Raw genomic sequence first — 19,894 nt, forward strand, 5'->3', positions numbered from 1 at the left:
CAGAGATTATGGGCCGATAAAGGTCAAGATGATCGAACTATTGAAGGCCGAAGTGATTATAGGTTGCTGTAAGTAGATAATCAATATTATTGAAAAAGAGAGGTATATTATAACCACTTGGATATAGGTGGAATTACTTTTTATAAAAATGGAGAGGTGAAATAATGGTAAAGTGGAGGTTTCTTTATATCAAAGTTAGAAGATCGGGAAGAAAGTATAATATTCTTTTTTAATTATATGCAAATAATAAGCTATAGATTTATAAATAATTAGACTTCGAAAAGACAAATATTGATTAAGATATGGTTCTAAATAAAAATAGGCATGAATCACTTTATCACTAAGCTAGTCACTCCTTATGGAAAACAATGGTCTTTTTGTTTGATTATACTATTTTAAGGGTATTAATATAATATTTATAGTAAATACTAAATTAATAATTACCTATTTCCAAAATATTATATAATGGTTATACTATTTATAGAATAATCTTTTTTAGGATGTTCATCTCCGCTAGTAATTATATATAGAACCTTTAAACTAAATTCAATGTTAACTATATATATACTTGTATAATGTTATGAATACTTATAGTTACCTTGCTCTTTAGAAGTATAATTATTACTAATAATATAATTTGTTGGCTAATTTATTGTATTGTAGATGATTATATTAAAACATTACCTTTTCCTTGTTTCTTCTAACATGGTTTATCAGTGAGTGGGTCATATTAGTGAATAGGTCACTTTCACCTTAATTTACACTTTCCAAACTACATTATTCAACAATAATCGAATTAATTGATTGAAATTATGAATATTTTAATAATCTAAAATCTATTACATCATTTTGATACGTTTTTGTATTGTAATTTGTTTTTTTGTATTTACTATAACATCGAATAAAAGATGCTTTTTTATTGGATTTATTTTCTTTTTGATACTTGTTATATTGAATTTGAATATCAACTTTTTATTGAGATAATATATTAAAAGCCTTTTGTCCAGTAAATACTCTTTCTTAATATAATTAAATTTTTTGTATATATTAATATTTATTTAATATTTCATTTGCTATTTGAAGTATATAATTCTCTATATTTAAAAGTGTATTTTTATAAGTTAATCTTTTTATACTCTTAATTAAAGTTAGTATAATCTCAAATATAAGTATAGGGGAGCTTGCTTGATAACAAATTATTCAAGATTTAATTAATATTAATTGAAAAAGAGCTTTAGTTGGATTGTAAGAGGTTTAAAAAATCCATTAATCTAGATTGAAAAAGAGGAGGATAGATATGTGAATTCGAATATCTAATTTCGAGAATATAGTTTCAAAATTAAATGAAATTAAACCTATTCCTCGAAATTCTGATTTCATATTCTAAAAGATGATTGATTTCTTATATATAATTTTAAAAACTATAAAGAATTTAACCTTCAAAATATAATTAATATATACCTTAAAGAATTTATCAATTTAATTACTATATAAATATTTTAGATTATTAAAACAGCTAATATCAAGTGATTGAATTAAATGATTTAAATATAATAGTATATATAAATATATAATATTGTTCTTTTTATAATATACTTAAAAAGCTATTGATTTATAACTTTTATATCTATTCAATATTAACATTTAATATTTACCCTTTCTTCGATTCTTAATATACTTATTAAAGTATTTTAATTATTCTAAACCTATCTCATTATTCGTTTACATATTAAATATAGATTTAATAATCTATTCTATAAGAAGATTCGTTTCGATATATTAATTAAAGAAATAAACTTATCCTTGAACTACTAAAAATAAAGGAATAATTTCATCCTTTTTATTTTTATATATTATTACTATAGTTCATTCTTAATTACCTAGTTATATTACCTTACTTTTACTATTTCATTCAATATTAATTATTACTATTATTATATATATAATCCCTATTATAAAGCCTGTTTTATTAAAATTATAGAAATCTTCATTCAAAATACTATATTTCGCTTATATATTCACAACTAATTAAAACCATTCTTTAAAAAGTTTAGGATTTTCATAAAAAGCTCTTTGAAAATCATAAACATAACTAAAATATATTTTTAATTCAATTTAACATTTTATAAATCAATATACTCAAAACTTCCCAATACATTTCGTATTCCTTAATTCAAAAATATAATTTATTATATCTTTCACATTCTTAAATTTAAATAAAAAAACCTCTCAAATTCATATTAATTATATATTTAAAAATAATATTTTCTTCTAATTCTAAAAAATTATAAAATTTAAATACAATATTTAAAACAAAAAATAAAATCTTTAATTTTATATTATAATATTATATTCAGAATATTATATATCTTTACAACTTTTCGAATACTTATTTTTTTATCTTTCTAAATAGCTTTAATAACAAGGAGTATACGAGCTTCTTAATTATTCAAATTCATTATGAATTATTAATAAAATATATATTGGAAAAGAAAAATGTAAATTGAAATGAAAGTAACCCATTCACTAATATAACCTATTCACTAATAAACCACGTTATACTTATATTACTAATTAAGATTTTGGAAATACTTTATCAATTTTCTTATTCTTTATTTCGTTAATAAATTATAAGTTGAATATTCTCATATTTTTAGATATATTTGTAATCTTTATAAACTAAAAAACACTGTTTTTTATTAAACTATTAATCTCTTTTTATTTTAATTTAACAAAAATTATTGATATTAAATTATTAATAGATACTATAAAGTAATCTATATACTTAATATTATTAAGTTTATTATCATCTGAAAAATAGAATGTTAAATTTGGTATTTGTTTTTAGATTTAGTATAATTAATGTTTTTATTTATAAAAAAGGTTATTAATATAGAAATCACAATTTAAAAAATTAATAGTTATAAGAGTTAAGGGTTTTTAAATAAATCTAAAAGAATCTCCTCCTTATTTCTACTTTGTATAATAATTAGTGAAGTAATTAGTTTAACTTTATTAACTTTTAATAAAGTTATTCTTTTATTTTTTTATAATATATTTTATATTAGTCATATCTTTTATATACTTTCAATAGATTGTTTAGATTATATTAATTCTGCTGTTTATACTGGTTTAATAAGCTCTTTATAGATTTTAATTTTGAAGCCAATCCTTTTCTTTTATATATAATTTAATTTGAATAATATAAAACTTTGTTGGGCCATTTGTTAGTTATATAATGTATATCTCATCTTTTATTCCCAATAAATAATATAAACCTGTTTAATCTTTATATTCTCTTTATATTTAAATCTTTAAGTTAATAAGTAGATTGTATAACATTATTGTAAATAGTTTGTTATATTAATTTAATATGTTTAATATCTGTTTTATTATTTATAACTTATTGATTTTGTTTATTACTTTTTTAATTATAATTTATCATTATAAAATTATAAGTGCTAATAAATCGAGATTGATTATTTACAAATATACTTTAAATATTAAAAGTATTAGAACTAATCCATTGTTACGCCGGTCCATCCTCGGTACCGCGTCACATGACTCTTAGCACGTGATGGACCCTGCATGACAGGCATAACGGAATGTAGGTCCATACAGACCAAAGGTCCAGGACCTCTCTAGGTCCTGAACGCTCCAGTACAGTACGAAGGTCTATATAAGGGAATGGGATTTCATTACAATGTAGAGCTTCGTGCTCAAGAACAATCATTAGTTTCATTACTATAGTTACGAGAATTGCAACCAGTTACCAACCTTATTGAATTCCTACTTGAAGTTTAGTCTAAACCACCTCGAGAGAACTCTAGACACTTCCACGTGACCCTAGAGGCAGCTCCCGTAACACTTTGAGCACCATTTCTGCTTCAAGTACCAATTCAATACCAACCGACGATATGGCACCCACCAGTGCATCCGCGAGCAGTCAGGCACAAGCACCCGACACCGACGATGTCGAGATGACCGACGCTCCCAAGGAAATTACCATCAACGAAACACTCAAGATTGCCTTACCAGACAAATACCAAGGAAGTCGACAGGAACTCGACACCTTCCTCTTACAACTTGAAATCTACTTCAGATTCAACGAAGACAAGTTCACCGAAAAGGAATCCAAGAGTGTATGGGCTGTATCATATCTCAGAGGAGAAGCAAGCAAGTGGATTCAACCATATTTACGAGACTATTTCGAGCATGACGACCAGGATCGCATGCAACCCACTCGAACAATCTTCAATAGTTTTGAAGGATTTAAGACAGAGATTCGTAGAATCTTCGGGAACTCCAATGAGCTAGAGGTAGCGGAAGATAAGATCTTCAACCTCAAGCAGACAGGATCAGCATTGAAGTATACTACGGAATTTCGAAGATATGCTGGAACAACCAAGTGGGACGAAACCGCCATTATGAGTCACTATCGTAAAGGACTCAAACCAGAAGTCAGACTGGAGTTAGAAAGATCTGCCGAGAGTGTAGACTTGAACGACCTAATCCAGGACTCCATCGAATCAGATGATCGTCTTTACCGATATCGACAAAGTCAAAGATCATACAAACCCCAGGGAAATCAAAAGCAAGAGCGTTACCGCAAGAATGAGGGAAGACCACGTTACAATCCACAGAGATATGGAGACCCTATGGAACTCGACGCTACGCACCACAAAGGTGGGAATGATGATCCGGAAAAGAAACGAAGACGAGAAAATAACTTATGCTTTGAATGTGGGAAAGCAGGGCATCGGGCAGCAGAATGTCGAAGCAAGAGAACAGGGGGCAAGAAGGGCAACTTTAAGAATAAGTTCGGCAAGGGCCAACTTAATGCCACCTTCACGCCACAATTGTGTGCTGTTAGCATGACAGGGCTAGCCACGCCACCACCAGCTATGTCGCACTTCTGCCCACGACGAATACATTCGCTACAGCGAATAGAATTTTCCTTGGAAATTATACAACGACGAGAATGTTTGTCGCAATAAGTACACGAAGGCATAGTGATGCCACAAGCTTCAATCAGTAAAGCTAATTCAACACGTTCTTTATACTTTCGGGATCGAATAGGTGGCATAATGAGAAGGAAAAGGAACAAAAGCCATATAGGAGGCTATAATCCCAAGTGGGGTAAATTAGTACTATATAACGCTTGGGGGCAAGCGCTAGGATAGGAAGGGGATAGTGTTACGCCGGTCCATCCTCGGTACCGCGTCACATGACTCTTAGCACGTGATGGACCCTGCATGACAGGCATAACGGAATGTAGGTCCATACAGACCAAAGGTCCAGGACCTCTCTAGGTCCTGAACGCTCCAGTACAGTACGAAGGTCTATATAAGGGAATGGGATTTCATTACAATGTAGAGCTTCGTGCTCAAGAACAATCATTAGTTTCATTACTATAGTTACGAGAATTGCAACCAGTTACCAACCTTATTGAATTCCTACTTGAAGTTTAGTCTAAACCACCTCGAGAGAACTCTAGACACTTCCACGTGACCCTAGAGGCAGCTCCCGTAACATCCATCTAATTCTATAGTATTATTCATTATTTTAATAATTATTTATAATATCATTTTCTTTATTATAAAACTTTTTAATTCATTAATAATAATATTATATATTTGTTTAATAACTATATAATAGTGTTCAACAACTTCAATTGATTAATAAGCCTCAACTAATACATTTTTCATTCTAGTCGATATAATTATTATATATTGTATGAATTTCTTATTAATAAAGTTCTTTCTAACATTATATATAATATAATCTAAGAAATTAATATAAATATTCATTTAATACTTTCGAAATATATTAAAGATATACTTTGTAATAATATTATCTAATTATTGTACTACTTGGAATTATGTGTCTTTATTAATTATATATAGAATGAGGTTAATATTAATATATATTAGATTTATTATAATTAAATGATTGAAATTAACATTGTCTTATAGATTAAACTTGAATTAATCTAATGATTTTTCATACTTTTAATAATGTTAATAAAACTTAATAAGTTTGTTAATCTTAATTTATATAATATTATTATAACTAATTTGTTAAAGTATTTATAAAAGTTTACATATTAATGGATGGTTGAAATAATAATATAAATATTATAGTTTTATATCAATAAGGTAGTCTATATTATTATTAATAATTTGTTATATAAATTATTACATATTTATATATTATAAGAATTATTCTCTTATATTATTTATAATAATTATATTAAGAATGTTATTATAATATATGTTAAACCTATTTATATTTTTAAGAAATAATAAGAATAATGTTTTTATATTTATAATATAAAATTCAACAGTTTCTAATAGTAAATTTAATTATATTGAATTGATTGACTTGACTTTATTAATTCTGAATATTATACTTACAACTTTTATTGTTTTTATATTCAAAATAACATCCTCAATTATTATTTTATATACTATATATTATTTATAATCTATGATTGATTATTATATTATAGCTATATCAATAATAATTCCTTGAAATTCCCTTACATTATATTTACTAATATATATTATACTTTTAGGTTGAGATTAATATATTAAAGTATATATAAGGGATTTATTAAATAGGTCCTTAACAATCTTTTATCTATTCATAAATCCACTCTAAATAATAAAGCTTAAATATAATTTTTATACAAATAAGTTTTGAAATTCGAATTATATAAAATAAACTACAAGTTTATTATTTATATTAAGATTAAAATCTTTAATAAATCCTTTTATTTAATAAGAAATTGTTCAAAGCTTTTATTGAAATTATTACTCTTAAACTATTCCTTAACTTATACTTATATTAGGATTCCTTATATTCCTCTTTATTATATCAAATTGACCAATAATTTTCTTTTTTATAAACAAAGTACTTTTTCTTTATATATAATTTAAATAAATATCAATTACCTTATTTAAAACCTTTACTCTAATTATATTTATTTTAATTGTAATAATATTTATAATTGGTATAGAATATTATAGCTTTGTTAGGGTAAGTTTGTTCCTATATTATAATAATTGAATATAATTTCTTTAAAAAACTTAAAATATCTTTAATAAAGCGAAAACAAGCTAAAAAGTATGTTTGTATTAGAGTATATGTAATGACAATCTTTTAATGAAGTGATTCTTTTGTTCTTATTATAAAGCTAAATCCTTTGTATATATAATGAAGTTTTATAACTATAAATTGTAGGTATTAAAGTATTATTTTCCCTTTATTATCTAATTCTATTATTATACTCTTAAATATAATAATTTCTTATTGCTGTATAAGGTTACACTTATATTTTGGGTCTTTAAATATAAATATTATCAAATTATAAATCCTAATTATTATATTAAATAAATTATTTAGATTTGTATGATAAAAGTCGAGTGTAATATTGATAAATATAATGAGAAATGTATTTTTTTAGTAATGGTGTAGGTATATTAATATATTTATAATTGTTAAAAAAATCGAGAATTTGTGAGCAAAATTATTATTTTAATCATTATATTTGTTGGTTTTATTATAAAGTTTAATAAGGTTACCTAAAAGCTAACTAATATTTATAGGTCTCTAAAAAGATAAAATATTTTGAATAATATTAATGCCTTTTAGATCATTTCCTTCTCCATTTTTGTAATATTAGTTTTAATTTGAAATATTGTTTTTTTATTTTTACTATTTTTTTTTTTTTTTTTTATTATTAACGTAACGTATGGGGAACTCGGACATATGGGGAACTCGGACACTTTTTCAATTATTCTACACGCGATCTTGTTCTACGAGCCACACAATCCTCCAATTCCAATTCCGAATCACTTGAACTATTCTCTAGCTCTTCTTCTTCAATCTCTTCTTCTGATTCTTCAATTGGGCGTTTGCGTGGCCGTCCTCGTGGCTTTTTCTCCTTCGGTTTTTCCTCCGCCTCACGTACCATTTTCAATACTTCCTTAGTACTAAAGACAAATTGACCTTGTAATTTGACTCTTTTGCCTTTAGTTCTTTTCTTTCGAGTCTCAATTACCTCCTGAGCATCAGAGAGCTGTTTCCGAAGTAGGGCTATCTCAGCATTTTGAGATTCTACAAGCCTAGTCATTCTCTTGGCATATCGACGAGTTGGCGATGCAGGAGAACCACTGCTTGCTAGAGCTGTATTAAAGATCTGATTTGCTTGCCTTAGTTCTGTTCCATCTGGAGGAGAACTCCTGAGTATAGAAAAGTCTAGGTCTTGATTGGGGGTTCTCATTTGTGGAGTAGAAGGTTGCTGGGAGGAGTTAAATGGTAATGAATCGAGTACTTTTCGTGGGGCAAAAGGTACTAAACCAGCTCCTCTCCAGCCAGCTTTAATATTAGAAGAATTCAATGCTTTTTTTCTAATATTTTGAAAGAGTTCTACCCATTCAGCTCTTTGGATTCGCTTTACACCAGCTCGAGAATATCGATCGACCTCTAAAGCATGATATCGTTTCATTGGCCCATACACCGCAATATCAAGTGGCTGAAGCAAGTGAGAGCAATGAGGAGGTAATATAAGTAAATCAATATCATTATCTATACAGAAAGCAATAAAGCTACCTGTAATATGGCTTGAATGGCCATCCATGATCAAAAGTCGAGGTCGGTCACCTGACACTTTCTTGGATTCTGGTTCGAAAACCCTTTTTAACCATTCTAATCCATGGCTATTTGAGGTCCATCCATTTGTACTAGTAGAGAACTGCCAGCTTTGAGGTGTGTCCTTTGGAATCCATGCAGAATTCGTATTCTGAGCCTTGAAAATGACCATAGGTGATAGAGCATTTCCAGCTGCATTGACACATTCAAATGCAGTTATCCATTCTTGCTTGCCAGCTGTAACTTTCCAATTCGATTTCTGAGTAGAATCGACTATAATGCGCGTACTTTGAGTACTTCCAACTCCAAATCCGGTTTCATCCATATTATACATATCATCTAATTCATACTTTCGCTCAATGAGACGCGTGCGAAACGCGTCAAACCAAGCCTGAATATTCTCCGGAGTTGCTTCTTTAGCCCGATTAGACTCTAATTGACGTGAATAGCATGTTTTAAGTTCTGGATGTCGTTTTTGGAATCTATAGATCCATTCGTGGCCTATAGGTGGAATTTCTGTCGAGGTAGGATTTCGAGATGACGCGACCCGAACGCGTCGAAGACGAATTTCGTCGGCCATTTCCTTCACCAACATAGGTGTAGCAGGGAATCCAGTGATGGTAAGTCGTGAAATCCATCGTACAAGAGTATTTTCTTCTGCGTTTGAAAGAATTTGAGCCATTTCGTGGGTTTGGGAACGTGTTTTCTTCCCAGCCAGCCTATCAGCTAGGGTAGACTTAGGGACTTCAAAATGCTCTGCAGCCTTTCTAATTGATTTAAATTCTTTCAATTGAAGTGAAATTATAGCCTTTTGAAGCTTCTCTTCAATTTGAGCAGATGTAGAAGGTGATTGGGTATGCATAATAAAAGTTATTGCGGTTTCAAGTTGGTGATGGGCTAAAAGTGTCCGAGTTCCCCATATGTCCGAGTTCCCCATACGTTACGTTATTATCAAATAAATTATTAATTAATTATCCAGCTTATTGTTGCAAAACTATATTATTATCAAACTAATAGAATATTCATACCTTTATTAAAATTAATCTCAATTACTTTTAACTAAGATTTCAAAGATTGAATTAAGAGCACAATTATAATAATATTGGGATAACCTTAATATTGAACTGTTAAATAAGTTAAATAGATATTGGTTTTATTAGATTATAATATTCTTTTATAAATGATAAATTAATAAAAAGATCAATAATATAATTTCAAATTATTAATATTTGTTATTATGATAATAATTTTAATAGAAAAGAAATATATAATTTATATTTTTCGATATCTTTATCCTTATCATTATATTAATATAAATTAATATCTAATAGTTTAGGTGTAGTGCTTAAAAATCACAGGAGTTTATCTTAATTATAAATACCTTATTTAATTGAATCTTTTGTTTTAATTATTTTAGAAATAGTTAATAAAACTTTCAATTCTTTTGCAATTCTTTTAAATATACTTAATGATTAAAATTGAAATTCTTTTTTTAAGAGTATTTACAATTTTAGGATCTAATTATTATCAAAACATTATAAATTATATATTAATTAGTATCTTATTGATCATTTACTTTAAGTAAATAGTATACTTTATAACAAATAGCTCATATGTATAAAGTTTGTATTATAATTTGTATAATAGTTACATTTTAGTAAACAGAAAATGTTTTAATTTAAAATCCTTAAAATTTATAATATAATTCAATTATAACTCTTTATTATAAAAGTTACTAAATTTGTATTTGTATAATTTTGTTACGGAGGTACCCGCACCGCAACATGGATTATAAGATAAACCTAAGGCCTTGGTGTTGGGACCTACGAAAACAGCACTGTAGGGACAGTTGAATTAAAGGGTAACTAAAGATAGCGGTAACCGAATAAATAAGCAGTGATTAAAAGATAGGTACCTATCTTTTATTGGCACCTACCCCACAGTAGGCACAGGTTGCACAACGGTTACAGATTAGCTAGTAAGCACAGGTTAAATAAGCGGTAGCCTTACCAGGTCACGAGGACAAGTGTCACGTGAAGGAAAGTCGATTCGACTTGTCGACTCGAGTAGTCGAGTAGACTTGACGATTCGATCAAAGTACGAAGGTCTATATAAGGGAATGGGTTTCATTACAATGTAGAGCTTCGTGCTCAAGAACAATCATTAGTTTCATTACTATAGTTACGAGAATTGCAACCAGTTACAACCTTATTGAATTCCTACTTGAAGTCTAGTTTAAACCACCTCGAGAGATCTCTAGCCACTTCCACGTGACCCTAGAGGCAGCTCCCGTAACAAATTTATATTTATAAAAATCTTGTATTTCCTTTTTATTTATATGGTTAATATTGAAAGAATAATTTTCTTATTTATTCATTATCAATTTATAATTGTTAAATATGATTTTTAATAAAATTAGAGATTCGATAATGAATTTAATGGATTTAATATTGTTGAATTGTTTTAAAACTAAATATTCAACATTTTCGATATAATACTTTTGAGATACAGAAGAATTTATAAATGATCCTGTTATATTTGATAGATAATAAATAAATAATAGAATATTAATTTTGTTAAAATATAGTAAAGTTTAAATTCGAAAAGTATAATACTAAACTCAAGCTAAATACTACTAATTCTTATTCTTCAACATACATTATAATAAAAAATAAAATATAGATTAAAATTAGTATAAAAGTTATTGCTATATTACCAACCATTCTTATTTATACAAAGGTAAATATCAAATTATATTAGAATAATATAAAAGTTTGTATTTTTTTAAAAAAATATTAATCTTAATTCAAACTATATATTACAATTAAAATTAAAATGCTAGGCTTTTGATCTATAATATCATTGATTAATATTGGTATCATTATGGGAATAATGAAGTTAATATAGTATTATGATTCACATTATTATTATATTGCTTAAGGTTCTAAAAGCTAGGGCTATGAAACGTATTGCTGTAGTGTCGGAAGACGCTAGCGTCAACGCTAGCGTAGTCACATGATCCCTGTCCCAACAGATTGAATATTAATTAATGAATATTGTTACGGGAGCTGCCTCTAGGGTCACGTGGAAGTGTCTAGAGATCTCTCGAGGTGGTTTAGACTAGACTTCAAGTAGGAATTCAATAAGGTTGTAACTGGTTGCAATTCTCGTAACTATAGTAATGAAACTAATGATTGTTCTTGAGCACGAAGCTCTACATTGTAATGAAATCTGTTCTCTTATATAGACCTTCCTGCTCTGCAGAACCTACAGTTCTGTCTTGTCTGGATCCTCTGGATCCTATGGATCTAGATGTTTATTCTTCGATCCCCTAGATCCTCTAGGTCCATCACGTGACTTCCTGACCATGTGACGCGGTATATTGGATGCCGTCGTAACATCAAGCTATATAATATACTATATATAACATTACATTATAAAATGAATAATTTTATTCCTTGTATTAAATCTTTACTAAATAGTAGTAACTTTTCAAAATTAGAAAAGGAAATCATTATTTAATATATAATTGATATGGATATGAGAGATTTTACACCTAAATATAAAAAGATGAAAAATATAACGAATTATATTCTTAAATCAAAAGGAAGAAAAAGAATTAAAAAGCAATGGGCGTATCAATTCGTAAAACACAATAAAAAGTTAATAATGTGTTTTACTCACATTTATAACTTTCAAAGAGCTCTCTACAAAGATCCTAAACTTATTAGAGATTAATTCCGACTTATATCGAATATACAAGATAAATTTGGTATTCTCAATTATAATTTATAGAATTTTAATGAAATAGGCTTTATAATAGGAATTATAAATACTAGTATAATTGTTACTAGCTCTGAGAAATCTGGTAGAAATAAAGTTATATAGCTAGGTAATCGAGAATGAGCATGTTACGACCGAGGTCGTCACATGACTAGATTGATTAAAATATCACCTGACCAAGGTGTCCCACTGAGTCCCACTGAGTAAGGCCCAGTGGGACACAGTGGGAAGCAGTGGGACAACAGAGAACGAAGGTCTATATAAGGGAATGGGATTTCATTACAATGTAGAGCTTCGTGCTCAAGATCAATCATTAGTTTCATACTATAGTTACGAGAATTGCAACTAGTTACAACCTTATTGAATTCCTACTTGAAGTCTAGTCTAAACCACCTCGAGAGATCTCTAGACACTTCCACGTGACCCTAGAGGCAGCTCCCGTAACACTTGACAGATCATCGAATACTAAATTTTTTATTTTTTTAAATAGCCTTAATGACTAAGAGTATTCGAGCTTTATTATTATTCGATTACATAATAATTAATTGATAAAACGTATGTTGAATTGAGATGTGAATATTTGAGGTGAAAGTAATTCATTTGGTGATATAATCTACTCGGTGATGAATCACGTTATAAATTTTACATTTTTTCAAATCTCTAATAACTTTTTAATCAAAATTATTAAAAATAAATTGTAAATTTATGTTATAAATTTTTATTATTTATAATATAGGAAATTTAAAAAAATTAGAAAAGTTTCAATTAATAAGTATCTATAAGAATACTTTCGAAATTATAGAGATTATTTTTCCCTATTTAAGTTATATCTCTATAATTATTAATTTTTTTTTAATTTTCTATATGGATTTAAACTCAAAACCTTCAAAAAAGTAATTAGTTTCTTTTTATCAATTATAATTAAAAAGTTATTGAAGGTTTAAAACTAATTTCAATTTTTTTAATAATTTTCATATAAATTAAAATATTAATATTTTATAGGTTTAAGTCTCCATCCAGAAAAATCCTAAAAATTTAAAATTTTCAATATAGATTTAAAATGATTTGAATTATATAAATATAAGTTTTCAATTAATTATTGAAGGTTTACCTCCTTAATAATCTTATCGTCTATAAGGATTAAAACTATATACATACGAAAAATAAGAAACTCTTACTTAATGAAACCTAATTCAAGCAATTTGATTAATTTGACTTTCTTAGTATTGTAATATAGCATAACAATTAAACCAGAAATTATCTTTTTTAATAAAATTATTTTAATTAAATTAAATGAAAATTAACAAAATAGATGATTATATAAATCAAAATAAAGGCTTTTCAATAATTTAATTTTTATAATAACAATTTCAAATATAAAAAAACAATGATTTATTTTTATAATAATAACTTTAAATATAAAGCTTATATAAAGAATTGAAGTTTATATAGTGTTTTTAGGATTTATAAAAGGTCTATTAACTTTCTTAGTATTCTTTATAATATATATATAGATACAAATTGAGAATTTTATAATACTATTATAAATATTATATATATATATTATTTCACGTTGCTTTTTCTAATTATATAAGCCTTTTATAATACTATTAATATTCTATTATAAACAAATTAAGTCTCATTAAGCTTATATTTATAATATATTACTAATCTAGATTATGTAATATTAATTACATAATTTATTATTATTATTATTATTATTATTATTATTATTATTATTATTATTATTATTATTATTATTATTATTATTATTATTATTATTATTATTATTATTATTATTATTATTATTATTATTATTATTATTATTATTATTATTATTATTATTATTATTATTATTATTAATTCTAAAGTAGGTAAACCGACTTCGTCTATAAGCTTTCAATTCAACTACTATTTAAAATTATATTTTTAAAACACTTTCTTGAAACTTAAATTTACGCCCTATTGATGTAAGGAGTCCGGGGGCTCGTAGGCTCCTAGTATTTTATTTCGATAAAGATATTAATAAGCTTAAAAAGCACTTTTTAATGTAAATGAGTGGCTTAAAAGAGGAATGATTAGAAAGTAGAGTACTCGACTTATATATTATAAATTTTGAAAACTTTCAATTGTAAAAATCTATAATCTTATTAATTTTTTTTATTTAAAAATAATTCATTTTTAAGATTTTTCTAGGAGTTATTTTTAATATATATATAATTTTCAAATTAATTTTTAAATTTATTAATGTTAAATAGACTTAAAAAAGTATATATATACGAAGTATAAAAATAAAAAGATTTATTTCTTCTATCTATTCTCTTTATATAAAAAGAAACTTACTATATGAATACTAATCATTAGGATCTAGTGAATAGCTTCAATTCATTAGCTACTGTATTACAGTCTTTAGCGAATGCGGGATATAGTAGTCTCAAGCGAAAGTAGAAGAGACTAGCTCCTCTTGTAGCGTCTATATAAGACCTACAACTTCCTATATTTAGCTAGCTCCTTAAATAGAATACAATATAGACATTTAGAACCTACGAATACCGTGGGTACTACGTCTTTCATATTCTTCTTAAACCAACACTTACTAATTATATATATATATTAATCTCACTTATATATAGAGTATATATATAGACTAAAGCGTGACATGTAATGTCACGCCCCTAGTCACCTGTTCTAATAGTTAAGAAATTATAAAATAATTAGTTTATATAAGAAAATAATATTCTTATAGAGATTTTATTATGAAAAAGAATAATATATAATAAGCCGGAGCCTTAACTCTTATATTAAGTAAATATTAGGAAATGCTTTTAATCGATTTCATTTATGTTATTTTCTTAATTAAATCAATAGCGAATATTCGATATCGAGATAAAATAGTTCATTAGTATGTAGGTTATATTAATATATAAGTCACTTCGAAAATATATTAAAATTAGAGTTTTTTTTTAATTAATACACATTACATTTTAATAATTAATTATTATTTTTAAAAGAAAAATTATAAAAAATATAATAAAAAAGAAATATTTACATAATATTTAGATTTCTTTCAAATAATTCATTTTAACTCGAAATTGTTTTACTTTATATTATAAAAACTCATTTTCTTTAATAACTTTAATAATATTTAGATTTTTGAAAAAAGAATGAGATTTTTAAAAAATTAAAAAAATTAGATTTTATATAAAAAGTTTTTAGAAACTTCTATCGATTGATAAAGAAAGTATATGATTATATATAAACGAATTTTATATATAAAATAAAGTGACTTATATAGTAATATAATCTATATGCTAATGAACCACGTTATACGAAGTATAAAATATCAAGAATAAAACCTAATAACAACTTATCCATCAGGAATAATAATATAACAAAACAAGCCGACCTAACAACAACCACAATTCCAGAAACCTTCCCCCCCTCCCAAAGAAACAACAGTATCTCCAAAAATGCCACTAATCCTCCAAACCTCTCCTCCCAATTCAATCCATCCATCCATCCATCCATCCATCCACCATCCATCCACCATCCATCCACCATCCAACCTAATCTCAACAACACCACCACCACCACCACCACAGAGCCAACTAACCATTTACTCAACTCAGCTTATCTCTTCCACCCAATCATCTTCCTATTGCCCAAGGTTTACTCAACACAACTCATCACCCTCACCCATCCCATCTACAGAGCAACCTGTTCTTCAACACGACTACAATTTCGTGTATTCCTCGTATAACAACGCCATGCTACATACACACCACCTAACTCCAGATTTACAAAGTCACCAATCCGCTGAATGGTGGCAAAATGATAATGATACATGGCGTGATATATACCAATCACAACAGTTGCCGCGCCACTCCCATCAAACTCAAAGATCTCAACAATTTGGGAATCAGTGTGATAAGTCTCAAAATCTCACAAAAACTATTCAAATCTCGACTCATAGCATTCGATGTGATATGGTATCCAAAACTATGTATATATACCATCGTTTGATGTTTGAAATCTCTCCCGTTTTCCCCTGTCAGATCCCTTTCGATTTCTCACGGCCAACCACACTACTAATTCCATCTATCTATCACGGGATTCAGATATTAGAATCTAAAGATTATATTATAAACCCTCGTCTCCTTTTGCTGCCCTCCTCTCCTATCTTTCCAAATCTGATCCACAATCTCCCCCCCCAACAAATCCCACACTACCAATTTTGAACCTCCAATCCTCATAATAGATATAAGAGATTCATTAACCATTACAAAAGATCCCCCAGATCCCATTCAAATCCATCCTGAATATCTCGCCCATCCCATGCACACAGGAAGTAATCCCATTCATGCCTTTCCTAAACCCCAAGAAATGAAACCCAATGTGACCCATATATAACAAACTCCCCAAACCCCGTTCACTATGATTGGAATCTCCTTGTGTACACCCAAAGCTTCAAGTCCCAAACCCATATACCGATATCCAGTTTTTCAATTCATACAGAATCATCTCTTTTGTACAAGTCTCTCCTTCTCTTCAATCATCTTCTAACTCCACCCTCCTGGGATATTCACAGCAATTGAGTGAAAAGACTCGGTGTTTTCTTTGGTGAGAGCGGGTCTCTCAGTTGAGCGTGCATTATCGAGGAATTCAATCTTCTCGTTGAAGCTAGAGCTTTCGTTGACCGATTTGATCTCTGCGTGTTCTTCCTCGACCTGCTCATGAGAGTCTGATTCTTCCGATTCAACATCCTCCATGAGAACAGGAGTTTGTTCGAAACTCAATCTTTTTGGGCTGAAAGGAAGTGGTACCATGCTGGCTTGAGATTGCTCGAAGCTCTTTCTGTTTGGGCTGAAAGGGAGTGGTGTTATGCTGGCTTGTTCCAAGCTACTTCTCTTAATGTTGTTACTCTCAACACCATGGACATCGACCTCTTCAAAGCCTTCTTTCAATGGACTTCTGTCACTGTTTGGGGTAGCCATAGAAAATTTGCTGTTCCTCAATGAATTCCTTGGGGGTAAGGGTGGTGGTGGACCTCTCTTTGGGATATTTACAACACCACCTCTTGCCTTGATTGCTTGGGGTGTAATGACTGTCGCTTGTGCTGAAGCAGCTTCGAAAACTACTGGTTCCTCTTCCTCAAAATCTTCATCGTCGTCTGAGAGATCATCCGTCGAGTTGAATGAATCCTTTGAATCCTTTCGTCTCTCATCGGTTTCCTCGGTAATGAGAGGACTACCGTTCATTGTTGTACCGTCAAATTCTTGGCTATGGTTGAAGCTTTGGTATGGTCCGAGATCAATTTTCGTATAGTCAACTTCTTCCGGTTCCAAAACAATTGACTTCTCGTCTTCTTCTATAATCTTGTTGTCTTCGCTGTAACTTGGACTCGTGCTTGGTGATAGTGTGCGAGGTGATCGGATTGAAAGTGAATCGTCTGTTTGTGTGCCCATTTCAGTCGTCTGTGTTCCTCGATCCGTACTTGTCCTCGTTTTCCCTGACGTGTAACTTTCTCTGTTACTCCTTGCACCCTGAGTATCGAAACTTCGTCTGTTGAATCTAGTAAAGATTGGACTAGATGGAGATGGGTTATATTCAAATTGAGAACTGACTGGCCGAGCCTTCGTTCCCGCTTCGCGAATCTCGAATCCTGCATCCTCTAATGCCAATACTCCGAACGGGTCCGGATCGTCTGGTTCAGGTATGCCAAAGGTTGGTATCATCGAAGTAGGAGCTTGCAAATCCACATCACCAGGTGATGGTTCGTCTTTCAGTTGATCCAACAAGTTTGTATCCACATCTTGCTTGCCTTCTGCGGCCTTGATTGTTTCCATCAGTAATTTTGTTTCAAAAGGTGCATTTCGAACCTTTCCAGCCAAGATATCTGCAACTCCAATTCTTTGTCCGTAAAATCGCTCGTTCTCATCTGTTCTCTCAATGATAACCGTCCCATCTACCTGCACACCTGCGTAGAAGCCACGGGACTTTAAGTAAGTGAATATTGGCTTGTTAGCTTGTTTCCAGTTTCCATCGTTCTCTAAAACTCCCCCCACTCCAATGGGACCTGCGACAGCACTAATCTCTCCTCCCAAGGTGGCTCTTATTTTCGTGAAGGATTCGAGAGTTTTTCGATTATTGATAACAACAACGCAATCATAAATATCGACGCCGACTAGAAAGCCCAGACCTGCAGTATGTAAAAGAATTCCAGAAGGGGGCGACCATGTGCCATCTTCTTTCCTCGCAATTAATATTCCCGATCCGCCAGCCCCCGAAATCCATAAGCCCGTTCGCATGGTTGTGAATATGGCCAAACCGACGGCATTTTCGATAACCTTTTGTGGAATCTTCTTCAGAACTCTTTGTTTGGAATTCGCATTGGGACCAACTTGGGTCGATGGCCGATCTTCTTCGGTGTAAAATCCATCCTCTACGACGTAGTCATGTCAGCGAGAAAATCACCAGAGTTGGAACGAGCAGAAGGCCGAAGGTACTCACTACAGAAAGTTTTCAAAATCCGAGCAGCTTTATCGCATTCCTTGTCTAGAGAGGTCTGTGATTTTTTCATTAGCATCTGGAAACCAGACTTTTGGAGAATGTGGACGAGAAGGAACACTTACGGGCCAAAAAGCTTCGGAACCAATTTTGTTTGTTAATCGATTGACGGGAGCACCCAGTTTATCTGCCCAAGCCCAAGACTTATCAAAACCTTTCTTACTGGTGGTTTTCGTCCTGTCCCATGATGGGAGCCATGAAACTGCTCTTTGCATTTTTAATCTTTTGCCTGGTTGATTTTGTAAATACCTAGTATGTTGTGCGAGAAGTTTCCTCGGTATAGAGTAATCGAAGTGGGATGGGAAAATGTGATGATTGATGACGACAGTCTATGCGTAGGTCGGTCGGTCGGTCGGTAGGTAGGTAGGTAGGTAGGTAGATACTTGGCCGGTAAACTCGATTTCTGTAGCTACTCATGTATGTATGTTTGTATGTATGTTTGTATGTTTGTTTGTATTGAAGAAAGAATCATACAATTATTAATCAAAACATTCAAACTTTGAGATTGATATGTGGATTAATTGGTGGCATTCTCAATCAATTATGTTTCCAGACTGAGCAAAAGAAAGAACCCTTTCATTGTCGTTCTTCAAAAACAAGAGAATCCAAGGAGGGAACTGAGGGGTTTTGATATCTTTTTTTCTCTTCTTTTGACTTTTGCCCTCTCTCATGCAGAAAACAATAATAATAATAATAATAATAACAATAACAATACCTCCAATCAGGTCAGGCTCAATTGATGATTGGGGTCGTAATGAATCGTAATCGGTCGATGTTAAAAATGGCTAGTTACGCAGAACGGTATCTACGGAATGAACTTTCGAGGTGTGAAAGGTACGAAGTAATAGTTTTATAGTTAGTTAGTTAGTTACCCAGGCCAGGTACAGTT

At 29.7% G+C, this 19,894-nt stretch overlaps 1 protein-coding gene across 1 annotated transcript; it reads right to left on the minus strand.

The window, feature by feature from the left end:
- Window positions 1-16,997: 16,997 nt before the first annotated feature.
- On the minus strand, window positions 16,998-19,220 carry EAF01_009166 (uncharacterized protein; the record flags this gene model as incomplete). The annotated part of the gene is made up of 3 exons (XM_038917422.1): window positions 16,998-18,880; window positions 18,949-19,003; window positions 19,071-19,220. The coding sequence occupies 3 exons, from the start codon at window positions 19,218-19,220 to the stop codon at window positions 16,998-17,000; spliced, it is 2,088 nt and encodes a 695-aa protein (XP_038767027.1).
- Window positions 19,221-19,894: the final 674 nt, after the last annotated feature.

The sequence above is a fragment of the Botrytis porri genome (genome assembly GCF_014898465.1).
Source record: "Botrytis porri strain MUCL 3234 chromosome Unknown BPOR_013, whole genome shotgun sequence".
Taxonomy (NCBI): Eukaryota; Fungi; Ascomycota; class Leotiomycetes; order Helotiales; family Sclerotiniaceae; genus Botrytis; species Botrytis porri.